Source organism: Paroedura picta, chromosome 7 (genome assembly GCF_049243985.1).
Source record: "Paroedura picta isolate Pp20150507F chromosome 7, Ppicta_v3.0, whole genome shotgun sequence".
In the NCBI taxonomy this organism is placed as follows: Eukaryota; Metazoa; Chordata; class Lepidosauria; order Squamata; family Gekkonidae; genus Paroedura; species Paroedura picta.
Genome location: NC_135375.1, coordinates 64,651,357 through 64,664,688, shown reverse-complemented (window position 1 = coordinate 64,664,688; position 13,332 = coordinate 64,651,357). Strand labels below are relative to the sequence as shown.

The following is a 13,332-nucleotide window of genomic DNA, read 5'->3' as shown; positions in this document are numbered from 1 at the left end:
GGATAGAGGACTCCTGTCTACAGAAACGTCTGCCGCCGCCTCCCCTGCTGTTTCGTAGGGATCGCTCCTTGCCTCAAATCCCTTGAGAAATGTCACTCCATCAGGAGGGCCCTCTGGAAGGGGCTGCCTCACTTGCTTTTCTCACGGCATCCCGCTCCTAAGACTTTCGAGAAGGACTGAATGTTTACTCTCTGGCCTGCTTCGAGTTTTGAATTAGCCACCCCACCATTCTGTGGGGAACCTAAAGCAGGCCTGATGGATTTACCCCCCCCCCCCCCGTGTATGTGAAGAAATGAGCTGTGACTCAAAAAAATTTATACCAGAATAAAATGTGATTTTTGAACTGCTGTGGGACTTCAGTTTTACAATACTATTTTTGCATTCTATGCATTCTATGAAATTTTTTGTTGTTCCATATAGACCTAATTTTTAATCAAGAACCCCCCCCCAGTCAATGGTGTCCCACTTTACCAATGTTAAAAAGTGGTCACCTTAATCTAGACCTTATAACATTAGTCATACCATGAAGTGCCCATTCATTTGCATGTTTACACTGGACAAACTAACCAAGAGAATAAAGTAACACAAAGAGAAACCAGGAGGATAGGAGCTCAGCATCCTGAGTATTCAATAGAACTTACTTAAAGCTTGATGCAGTGGTTAGAAGTGGTGGCTACTAACCTGGTGAGCCAGGTTTAATTCCCAGCTCTCACACATGCAGCCAAGTACAGCTCTGATAGAGCTGTTCTGACCAAGCAGTAATAACAGGGCTCTCTAAGCTTTACCTACCTCACAGAGTGTCTGTTGTGGGGAGAGGAAAGGGAAGGTGACTGTAGTACAGAAAAGCGTCATGTAAAAACCAACTCTTCCACAGAAACTTTTTCCATAGGGGGACTCCAATCAGAAGCTGCTGAACTGGATTTCACATACGGGCTTGATACTATCAGTTCCACTAGGTCCAAATACTTCAACCATAAATACTTCATTCTCTTGAGCAAGTTGTATTTTTTGGATAACTTTGTTATCTATAATTAGGTACATATGTAAGGTTATAAATTTTAATCCTTGATTTTTATTTTTGTATGTAACTTGTGCTGGTAAATTGCTTGGCTGATCTTCGATTGTAACAAATGTTGATGATGCATTTCGGCAAAAGAAAAGAACTGCTATGCAGCTGCAACAAATGCTTCCTATTTTTTAAGTCTTATGGAGAATTCAAATAATACAAAGAAAAAGGTAGAAATTTACACTTTTCAAGTGGCTGTTTATTTCAAGGTCATAAATAACAGTGGCTTAAATTTATGTTGTGTACTTCCCTTGAAAGGAGGTATTGCAGCATCTCCAGAAAATACTGACATTAAGCCTTTATGACAATAAATCCTTGGTTAGCACATGGTTCTTTTCAACAGTGTATTTTCTTTTAACTGCCCACATACCCTTTTGTTTTCTCTTTGTGTGTGTATTATAGATCATGGGAAAGTATCATAGCAGCAAAAAATGGAACTAACCAGCTTCTCAGTCTTTCTGTGCACAAGGACAGCAGCATATCAATTATCATATCAATGATCATAAAACAACAGCAGGAAGAACTCACTCGATGGCACTGCTGTTCCACAAATTTTACATAAAAGTTTACTTAATGTCAATGTATAGTTCTCCATAGATAAAATATTTGTAAATTATGGCAGTAGCAGTCCAGAAACACTTCAGACACTTAACGCAAGAAATCAGTAAATGCTCATAATTAATAAATACCCATTTTTCGCCTTCAAAAATAATATTTTGAAGGCAATGTTAAATTTGGCTTGCACCCCATTAAGTGCACTCAAACATTCAGGCTGAATATAGAAAACTTTTTGACATGGTTTGGATTAGGGAATTCCCTGATCTATATGTTTTACCTAGTAAATGCAGACATCATGGTTTTCTATTAAAATGCTCAAACTTCTTATGAGCAGAGAGACCCACGGTAAGAACAAACATTAAAATCCATTGCTTTTTCCTCTTAAGCAATTTAATTAAAATTAAATCTCTTTAAACTTAAGTTGAAGACTGCTTGTGCTGCTGTTTTGTGAACCTGGAGACTATAAACAAAAATAAACATTTCTTAAGTACATGGACGGCCTGTATTGCAAAAGAAAAAGATTGCTTCAGTCTCTCATGAATCTTGATGGGGCCTCTTCTGTGAAGCTTTTCCCTGAGTCATGTATTTACTGGAAAGGCTGCCTGTATATGAATAGAAAATATAATTGAAGGTATAATCACAAAGAAAGAAATTTTTCCATTAATGTTTGTGTTTTTGGTTTACAATGCTGGGAGCCATTCTGCAGCCACAAAGAGAAACTGGATACTATCTATGCTTGAACTAAAAATCTCTTAGGACTTCTAGAACATTTTGTTCATTCCATGCCACCCACTATGACTTTGTTCGGTACACATTACTAACCAGCCATTCTTCTATACGTAGGGAGGTAAATCCTAGTCTGAAGTTGTACCATTCATCATCATGAGTGTCAACGGCACTGTGACGCATGCAACAAGCAATTGCTTCAACATGCTTTGAAATAACTGGTTTTGATTACAAACTGTACAAAATATATTTCAGAACACTATTTCAGCAATTCAAAAACATACATTTCATGAAGGACTTGACACCTACAAGGTGTTCAAACGAAAACATTCAATTTTACAATGTGTGTTACCGCTTTTGTTGCAGTCCATGCAATTAAGCACTCACCAAAGGAAGTTAGCCCGCCCAGCCCAAACTTTAAGTTCTTTAACTCATATGGGTGTACCAGGGGAAGGGAGGAGTTTATGTGTATGTCTTTACATTTAAATAATGGGTACTGTAAAAGTATAAGTTACAAACCTGACTGGGGACTCAAGAATATCTTTCCTTTTTGTTTCTTTTTTTCTTCCTGAAGAAGCAGCCCCTTCAAAAGGATTAAAGATTGGATGAACGTATGTTATTGCTGCGTGATGCAGATTTTATTATTTTAACTTTTTATTTCTATCATGCCTTTCTCCCCAGTGGGGACCCAAAGCAGCTTACATTATTCTCTTCTCCCTCTATTTTATCCTCACAATAACCATGTAAGGAAGGTTAGGCTCAGAGTATGTGAATGGCCAAGCAAGCTTCTATGATAAGAGAGTGGATTCAAACTCAGGTCTCCCAGCTCTTAACCATTAATGCAGAAACAGTATACTACTTGAAACATATAGCCTGTGAGGCATCTTTGGAATTCTGACGAAGTATGGTGTGCTCAGGCACAAAATGGCTGCCCAGCTCAACCTTCATTCATACAGTAAAGTTTGTTGTACTGTTGGGGCAGTTCTGCCAAAGAAACATTTTCTTTTCTTTTTTTTTAAATGCAGAGTTTACCAAACTTCCAATGGCCAATCAGAATCCTTGGTGGGCAAAAGCCTCATCTGGTCCTGCCACTTACTAAAAAAACTTGATGGGCACCAGAAAAAGTGTTGGCAGATGCCATTGTGCCCACACGCACCACATCAGGCACAGCAGATCTAGCTGAAAATATAAAATGAATGACACTTAGAAAAGTAGGGTTTAGAAAACATCATATATGTTATATCATTTACCTGATTTAATCTACCAGAGTGTTTAACAGCACTGGATAAAGGGGACCCACATGAACCTTCTGACTTTATAACACCTGAGAAAGAAGAAATAAAAGGACGGTTTAATTGTAAAAGGAAATGCGATTTCATTTCTCCTTTAAAAGGAATCTATTTGCATACATAAAGGAATTTATTCATAGATGCTTTAATGTTTAAGATACAATACTATATTTGGGGAACTAAAGTAGCTGAATGGACTTTACACAATAAATAAGGCCGATGCATGGTGTAGGAGTAAAAGGAAAGAGTTGTTTAGAAATGTATGCAGCACCAGGAAACAACACCTGAGCCTTTGGGGAAGGGCAGCATAAAAACGGAATAATAAGAATAATAATTTAGTTTACAAGAAGTGAAACAGCTGAGTTGTACTTGTTCCATGCACATTCCCACCTTCCTACAGATGTCATGGATCCACTGTAGTTTAACTGTCAGCTGCACAACCCCGTTGTACAAGCCACATACCTTTTTTGCAATCCCCAGTTAATCTACTGCTTGTCTCCAAGAACAATCATTATATATTATTCTGAGCTCTCTTGCATTGCCACACTACTGGCAAAGCCTCATTATGATTCAGCTGAAATAAATAGATAGGGAACTAGTAAGGCAAACTAAGCCTTTTCAGAGATACGTTCCTGCCTCTGTCTAGATGCTTCATTACATTCCCTAAAGATTTTAAACATTCTGAAACAGATCTTTTACAGCTCTCATATATACCTTTTCAGCCTTGTTATTCTGCCACATTCCCTAGCTTTGTTTCCTCTCAGAAATGAAATTTTAAAAAGAACTGGAAGACAGATGTGATTATGGAGAGATGGTCTTATGGGGAGAAAGGTTTGGCAGCAGGTATGTTGTGAATTGCTTTCAACTGCAAAAATGATCTGTGTGGAACCATTATTGCATATGTTGGTAAACTGAATACAAGCGGTACAAATGTTTTGTCCCACTGTCTTTTGCATTTTCCCCTCCTGGAGTTGCAGTATCCTGCATGGAGAGTCACCATTACTTGGGGGGGGGGCAGGAACCAGCAGGGAGAAGACAGAGGGCAGGAATATCCTGAAAAGACACTATCAACAGCTGAATGACTATGGTGCAAGCAGAATTTTCTCCCACTCTTTGTAGGAGACTATGTACCTAGATTGGGCAACTGAATAGACTACTGCAATTTTTCAGTTAAGGCATAATGAGAAATCACAGCTGAGCAAAAACACATCTACACTATAATGAGTTACACCCTTCTAAATTCATTAAGGTCAAGGGTCCCACAGTGTCAGGTCTTGGAGGCTTAGCAGGGTTGGCCCTGACAAGTATTTACATGGGAGACCTCCAAGGAGTACCAGGGTCATGTAGGCAGGCAGACAAGCCCCCTCTGAATGTCTCTTGCCTTGAAAACCTCATGGAGACATCACAGGTCAGCTCTGACTTGACAGCACTTTCCACCATCAGAATATTCGTATTGGACTGTATACAGATTTCATACCTGCAGCTGCTTTGTGCTGTGGGCAATCTTTTTTAATGTGGCCTTCCCTTCCACAAATAAAACAGCGCTTCTCTCTTAAATCCCTGTCTTCTTGGCGCTTCCATTTTTCTACTGGCTGCTTAGGAATCTTCTCTTTTGCTATTTCCATTGTTCCCTTGCCCAATTTGGCTTTATGAGGCGTACATATCTGTAATCTCCCATCCTTCAGCAAAACTTCTCGTTCTGTAGCTTTAACCGGCGTCTCTTTGTCCTCTTTACATTTTTTTTCTTTGTTTTCTGGATACCTTTGATATTTGGGATCTTCATTATCATGCCGTCTTCTTAGTCTAAGAGTACACAGTATAACTTATTATCTTAAAGGTGAAGAAAATGCCTCATATGCCAGACCCCCCTTATCTTAGATGTCTGGAAAAAACACACCAAGAGAAGCAGCAGTGTAAGCATTATGTTCCCAATTTCTTAGAAGTTAGAAGACAGGAAATGTAACATCTATCTTGAGTCACTAAAACATGCATACTGCCAGAGGCAAATTGCTTGTAGACAAATGGGAAAAATACTCACTTCCTTCGCATTGGACAGTCTTTCATGAAATGTCCTATTTTACCACAAATTCGACAACATCTATCATTTGGAGCCAATTCTCCTTCTGTCAGGACTTCTGGGTCAAAAAAATACTCCTACAAACAACAAAATGACAATGAACATTGGACTCCTGAAAGTAATACACAGCATCATAAATTACCATGGCTTTCCCAGAACGTCTTTTTAATTCCGGTAATGTTCTAGAAAATCACGTTAGGAGGCATCCAGAATTAGAAGCCTGTAATTTATATTTATCCCACTTCATGCACTTAGGGCTGCCAAACCATAAGGCTCTTCAAGGGTCACCTTGCACATGGATTACCCAGAGCATACATATGCTTCCCTTATTGTCATTATTTTTGAGGCCAAATGGTTTAGGAATAGCCCTTTTTCCCCAATTGTATGAATATAAAAGTAAAGTATAACTTCATTTTGGATACATGTTCAGACTGTAAAATACTTAGTGCAAGAACCGTGCTACAGAGATTTAGTGACATCTCTTTATACAATTGGAATACTTTAGTACTCCTTTATTGTAGACATTTTATTTTTTCCTTTAGTAAACCCTTAAGAATTGTTTGCATATTGATGGTGGAATTTATTTATTTAATTGTTTTTATATATTGTTTTTATATTTATTTAATTGTTTTTGTATGGCCTTAAAGGTGTTTACCAGAATCTCAAGTCTGATCTGGAAATCAACTGGTAGCCAGTACAGTTGTTGGAGAGCAAGCCTGATGTGGGACCGCCACAGTGATCCTGTGAGAACCCTGGCCACTGCATTCTGAATCAAAGGATCACAGAGTTGAAAAGGACCTCAAGGGTCATCTAGTCCAACCCCTTGCATAATGCAGGAACTCACATCTACCTGCCTGCCCACAGTGACCCCAGCTTCATGCCCAAGTGATTCCCCCTCTCCACCAAAACTTTCCAGAATCCAGCCTGGCCTGGAGGAAATTCACCTTCCACCCCAAAGTGTCAATCAGCAATTTCCTGGATATGCAAGGGCCACAGGAGATAAACACTGACAAATCCCTTCCTGCTCATCCACTCCCAATATGCCTAAATTCATAAAATCAGCATTTCTGTCAGATGACTATCTGTGATCTGTGCCTCCACGCTGAGGGAGATGCCCAGGATCATGCCCAGGTTCCTAATGGAGTGAATCAGACAGTTGTAACCCATCCAGAATGGGCAGTTTTGCTTCCTAATGTGGACCTTTTCTGCTTAGGGTTGAGCTTCAGATGCCTCTGCTTGAGCCACCTCATAATTAGCTAGAGGCTTCTGGGGGTGAATCAGGGTGGTCCTCAATTAGGAAGTAAAGCTGGCTGTCAGCTGCATACTGATGACATCCCAGCCCGAACCTCCGCACCAGCTGGGCAAGAGGGCGCATGAGGATGTTAGATAGGTTTGGACAGAGGATCGCTTCCTGTTGGACTCCACATGTGAGCTAGTGGTGGCTTGACCGTCTCTCTCCAATTGCTACCCTGTGTCCATGACCCTGGAGAAAGATCAGTCAACGGAAGGAGGTCCCCTGTATCCCAGCATCAGTGAGGCAGTGAGCTAGAAGCTCATAGACGATTATGTCAAATGCTGCTGTGAGGTCTAATAGTACAAGCAGCTCCAATCCGCCTCGGTCCAGCTGACGGTGGATGTCATCTGTCAGGGCAACAAGTGCTGTTTCCACCCCATGGCCAGGCTGGAAACCTGACTGGGATGGGTCTAGGACTGAAGCTTCATCCAGGAATGCAGATATTTAGTCCACCAAAGCTCTTTCCACCATTTCCCCCCTGAAATGCTAAATGTGAGATGGGTCATCAGTTGACGGGCTCTCACAAGTCCAGAGATGATTTTTTTTCCAGCAAGGGGTGTACCATTGCCTCTTTCAGACTCTCTGGGAATTCTCCTGTTGAGAGGGAGAGGTTGATTATCTCCTGAAGTGGAACTCCCCTATCCTTTCATCAGTTGTTTTCAGTAGCCATGATAGGCAGGGGTCTAATGGGCATGTGGTTGGCCGTGCTGAAATTAGCATCTGAAGTCACTCAGTGTTCCTTCCAGAGGTGGCCAACTTTGCTTTCTGTGTCCAAGGTTAGAGGGAGGTCATGGTGGAATGTCAAGATTTTGACCACGAAGTAGCTAACAAATGCCTCACAACTGATTTCTGATTGACTACTGTTTTAGTGCCCTTCTTCCAGGGCAGTGAGTGACCAAGCTATCCTAGACAAGTGTGCTGGGCCTGAGTGCGAAGACATGATGGAAGTCAAATAAAAGTTGCATTTTACTGACTTCACTGCCATCTCAGAGGCTTTCATGTGCATTCTATAAGATGTCCTCAATGCTTCATTGTGTGTCTTCCTCCAAACTCGCTCTAGTCATCTCAATTCCCATTCCTTCTCATGAAGATCCTCTGTATACCAGGGAGCCTGCTTGGGACAGGGGCAGAGAGGATGTTGGGGAGCAATCTCATCAATGGTGGTCAGCATTCTATTATGCAGACACTGACCAATCCATTTAGAGGAGTGCAAGGAGGCATCAGGTCTTGCAGCACATTCAGGAATCCATTAGGATCTGCAAATCTCTGTGGGTGAGCTAGAATCTGCTCAACACCCAACTGAGGGGGAGGTGGCCATTGTAGCTGAGTCTTCAGAGCACAGTGGTCTGACTATGGCATGGCATTTGCCATGACCGGTTTCGCATCCAGCTCCTTGTGGAAAAAAAGGTCCAGGACATCTCTGCCTCGTCCCCTTATTATTGGGATCCCCTTGAGCCACCCACTGTTGTTTCTCCCTCATTTTTGTCCGCTGATTGTGGGCCATGAATCTCTGATGTTTAGTTCTGCGTTCCACAGTTTGACTCTCCTCTGGGATTTACAGTTGGTTCCTTTTGTTTTTCAGAGTTCTTTCTGTAAGCTGGTTTTTCTGCTTTGAGGTTGGGTGGTTGTTGTGGTTTTTATTTGGTTAATGATGGATTTGTTTTGGGAGGGATGGACCTGATTGTCAGTTGTGATATCTCAGGGCTGGCCTGTTCACTTTCTTATTGTGGTTTAGGGTGCACTTTCATGTTGGGGGGTATGGGGGTAAGAATTAGGTAAAGGTATCCCCCTGTGCAAGCACCGAGTCATGTCTGACCCTTGGGGTGACGCCCTCTAGCGTTTTCATGGCAGACTCAATACGGGGTGGTTTGCCAGTGCCTTCCCCAGTCATTACCGTTTACCCCCCAGCAAGCTGGGTACTCATTTTACCGACCTTGGAAGGATGGAAGGCTGAGTCAACCTTGAGCCGGCGGCTGGGATTGAACTCCCAGCCTCATGGGCAAAGCTTTCAGACGGCTGCCTTACCACTTTGCGCCACAAGAGGCTCTATGAATTAGGTACATAGGTGGATTAAATTTTATTCTAGGGTTTGGTGGGATGGATCTGAGGTGTTCTGTGTTGTTTGAAATTAATTTTGGGTGTGGTTTTATTTGATTTCAGGGGAGTCCAGGGAGAGTGCTTGATTACTTTTTCAATTAATTCTTTTGGGGGGGGGCAGTTCTGGATTACTTCTGGGATAGCTGAGTTGGGTTAAATAATTGGTACTTTGGAGTGCATTGAACAGAATCTGAGGGTTCTATGTGGGTAGTTCCTCCTGCGGGGGGTTTTCACATACACGGCAAAATTTATCCCACCCGAATTCATGGTCTAAATCAATAGGTGCCTTGTCTATATTTTCAGCCTTGGTAGATGAAGGCTAGACCTAGTTTGGGGTCTCCTTTTGTTCCTTTCCCTCTCTGCCCCCTCTTCTCTGAACCCCTGTGCTGTTTAATACATTTTTGTACATATTCATGCTCTCATATTACCAATACTCACCATTTTGGAAGGGTATTCTTTAGGAAATCCTCTTACTGGGATACCAAATACCCTCCTGCCATTTATAAAAGCCTTCATTATAAAGTTTGTCACTAGAATAATAAAAAACAATTAATTGTTTAAATGGGAAAATTAGTAGTTTTGTACAATATACATAAGCCAAGAAGCCTTACTTTTTCTTGATAATCCAGCTCCAAGATTATGATTCAGATCAAAAGGATCTGCAAGAAGGATACATACTTCAGCAAAATCCATATAAAGGCTTATGAACAGAAAATCAGTGGAAATGCACTACAGAGAATCAAAAAGATTTTATCCAATCGTGTTTCTTTCTTTTAAATACCCATGAAGACAAAACTGAACTTTCTGAAAATGAAAAGCTTTTAAGTGAGGAAGTGCAGATCTGTACATTTCAAGATTCAGCATAAGGAGGAGGGATAATTGAAATACCGCAACTTTAAGTATGAAGGAGAAGGTACTCACAGGAAAAGGTGCTCTGTACTAAATGAAGGGATGGAGGACTGGCAGTTATGGATTTCTGAACCAGGGTTTCATGAAACCCTAGGGTTTCAACAATGATCCCAGAAGCTTTTCTTCTATTGGGTGGGCGTTAAATAATTGTTTAGATTAAAAAAAAACATTTAAACATTTATCAGGTTGTACAATCAAATATGGTCATGTTGACCCCTCTCCCAAAATCGCCAATGATGGGCTTGGAGGTTGAGGGGGGGCCTGGCCAAACAACTCCTTGTTGTCTGAGGATCATTGAACGCGGTAACAAGTGGAGTCCAGAGAGATAAGTACTCTCATTTTAACTTAACGGGGGGGGGGGTCATGGAACAGCACAGGCCTGCCCCGGCCCTGTTTCTGGTGTTGGATGTTACGGAGAGGCATAGGCTTGTCCCAACCCTGTTTCTGCAGGCTCCCTTTGGTGAAGAACAGTAAAATGGTAGCCAGTCCAGGGTACAGATCTGGTTCAGTTCACAAATCATCTGAAAATATTTCTATGTCACTTCCTGTGCTATATAGGAACGGCCTGATGATGTCACATCCAGTGGGTGTGTCTGGGTGATGTAACTTCTGGTGACATGTTACTTCCTGGGGCATGGCAGGATGGTGTGACCTGCTAACATCACTTCCAGGAGAATTTCTGATACAATCAGAAGGAAGCCATCATGGGTTTGAGTTGTGTATTTTACTGGCTAATCTGCACTGCCTGAAGCTACCCCTTCCAAAGATATAACTTTTAAGTTCTCCATAACAGCTATCAGGGACTATACTAACCACCAGGGGTCCTAGCATCTGACCCTGCAGCTGGATCTGCATAGCATATATGGTATAATACGAAATTTGGCCTCTGCAGCATAAAAATATCCTAATCCTAATCCTAATATATACATAAAACTCTCTCATACCTTCAATAACAATGTATTTTGAAGTCCACTGTTTCTTGAATGTTGTAAGTAAATTTTTTCTCCTGACGCAGATAACGTGTTCTTTAAAATCAAATTCTTCAGTATAAAAACGTAAAAGTCCTAGCCATAACTCTCCAATGGATTCATTATTTTTACCAAAGTCAGGCCAAAATGCTGGCTGTAAATGAAACACACACACAGAATATTTTGCTTCAGTGTTCAAAGCTTCAGATCAATTATCTACAATAAAGTATCAAATAACTTTGAGAATATATAATTCTACAACGTTCAAAACTACTCCTCTCTGTTTCACTCTGAGTTGTCTATGCTGTGATGCTGTGTAATGCAACCTATGCCCTTTTTCTCCCTTTACTAAGGAACAGAAGAATACTGATTATGGGTTATTAGTTGGCTGCTGACAAATTTCCAGTGTCCATAATAAACCCTCACATTGTTGCCTCTGTGATCCTCAGGTGCAACTGCCTGACATGTGTGAGGAACACAGAAGTAGACGGGGTAATCTCCATTCCCTAGCCAGTTGAGTCTGATTCAACTCCAACAGATCAGACTATAAAAATGAGATCCTGGAAAGAACTCCCACCTCACCCTGAATCTTGCCATATTAAATATAGCTTCAGCCACCATCAGCTGCAGAAGTCATAGAAGAGAATTGTTAAGCACCCTCACTTGCTCACTGCGTACCTTCTAACACCTCCAGCAAAATGTCTAATGGTGAAAGCTGAGCTGAACAGGGTGGAGCCAAAAGGGGACAAGCTTTTGGGGATCTCTTCCTTATAGCTCTCTCATCAAAACAGCTAGCCTTGTAGCAGCAATCAACAGTCTCTGAATAGTACATTGCTCAGTGTGTGCAAGTGAGAGTGAAAAGACTGTGGATGAGTGGATATGTATGTATGCCTCAGTCATTAAAGAAGGGAAAGGGATGAATTTTCTGCATTTTTACCCGATGGAGACACCAGCATCATTTAACCATTTTGGCAATGCTAAATGGGATTCACATTACGCTCTTTACCATGTTCAGCATTTCTTCACATGTGTACAGATAGTTAGGTGGATAGGGAATTGGTTAGAGAACCGCACTCAAAGAGTTGTTGTCAATGGTGTTTCATCAGACTGGAGAGAGGTGAGTAGTGGGGTACCTCAGGGCTCGGTGCTCGGCCCGGTACTTTTTAACATATTTATTAATGATCTAGATGAGGGGGTGGAGGGACTACTCATCAAGTTTGCAGATGACACCAAATTGGGAGGACTGGCAAATACTCCGGAAGACAGAGACAGAGTTCAATGAGATCTGAACACAATGGAAAAATGGGCAAATGAGAACAAGATAAGTGTAAAGTTCTGCATCTGGGTCAGAAAAATGAAAAGCATGCCTACTGGATGGGGGATACGCTTCTAGGTAGCACTGTGTGTGAACGAGACCTTGGGGTACTTGTGAATTGTAAACTAAATATGAGCAGGCAGTGTGATCCAGCGGTAAAAAAGGGCAAATGCCATTTTGGGCTGTATCAACAGAGGCATCACATCAAAATCACAAGATGTCATAGTCCCATTGTATACGGCACTGGTCAGACCACACCTGGAGTACTGTGTGCAGTTCTGGAGGCCTCACTTCAAGAAGGACGTTGATAAAATTGAAAGGGTACAGAGGAGAGCGATGAAGATGATCTGGGGCCAAAGGACCAAGCCCTATGAAGATAGGTTGAGGAACTTGGGAATGTTCAGCCTGGAGAAAAGGAGGTTGAGAGGGGACATGATAGCCCTCTTTAAGTATTTGAAAGGTTGTCACTTGGAGGAGGGCAGGATACTGTTTCTGTTGGCTGCAGAGGAGAGGACGCGCAGTAATGGGTTTAAACTTCAAATACAACGATATAGGCTAGATATCAGGAAAAAAATTTTCACAGTCAGAGTAGTTCAGCAGTGGAATAGGCTGCCTAAGGAGGTGGTGAGCTCCCCCTCACTGGAAGTCTTCAAGCAAAGGTTGGATACACACTTTTCTTGGATGCTTTAGGATGCTTAGGGCTAATCCTGCATTGAGCAGGGGGTTGGACTAGATGGCCTGTATGGCCCCTTCCAACTCTATGATTTTATGATTCTATGATTCTACAAAGAGAGGCTGCAGAAGTGGTGTACAAGTGGGTCACAGAGTGCTTATTCAAGATCTTCCCCCATTCCCAATTGTGAAATTCAAAATATGCCCACCCCTGCCTACATCACAAGTATAAGCCAGCATGTATCCCATAACATACAGAGACATCATTCTGCAAATGGGCCCTCAGCTGAATGCCTAGCTATGCTGTTACAATAATGACATCACATTCATGGATCAAAAAAAGCAAAACAAAAACCTTCCA

The 13,332-nt window shown here is 41.7% G+C and overlaps 1 protein-coding gene across 3 annotated transcripts in view; it reads right to left on the bottom strand.

Annotated features, from left to right (window-relative positions):
- Positions 1-1,243: 1,243 nt before the first annotated feature.
- TUT7 (terminal uridylyl transferase 7) overlaps positions 1,244-13,332 on the bottom strand; it is a 49,914-nt gene continuing 37,825 nt past the window's right edge. For all 3 annotated transcript variants that reach the window (XM_077344618.1, XM_077344619.1, XM_077344621.1), the window contains 8 exons: positions 10,961-11,138; positions 9,719-9,766; positions 9,546-9,637; positions 5,678-5,793; positions 5,117-5,442; positions 3,601-3,674; positions 2,870-2,933; positions 1,244-2,226 (listed from right to left, as the gene is read on the bottom strand). In XM_077344618.1, the coding sequence (XP_077200733.1) occupies positions 2,159-2,226; positions 2,870-2,933; positions 3,601-3,674; positions 5,117-5,442; positions 5,678-5,793; positions 9,546-9,637; positions 9,719-9,766; positions 10,961-11,138 (966 nt within the window). In that variant the 3' untranslated portion in view covers positions 1,244-2,158. The remainder of the gene's footprint in view (positions 2,227-2,869; positions 2,934-3,600; positions 3,675-5,116; positions 5,443-5,677; positions 5,794-9,545; positions 9,638-9,718; positions 9,767-10,960; positions 11,139-13,332) is intronic.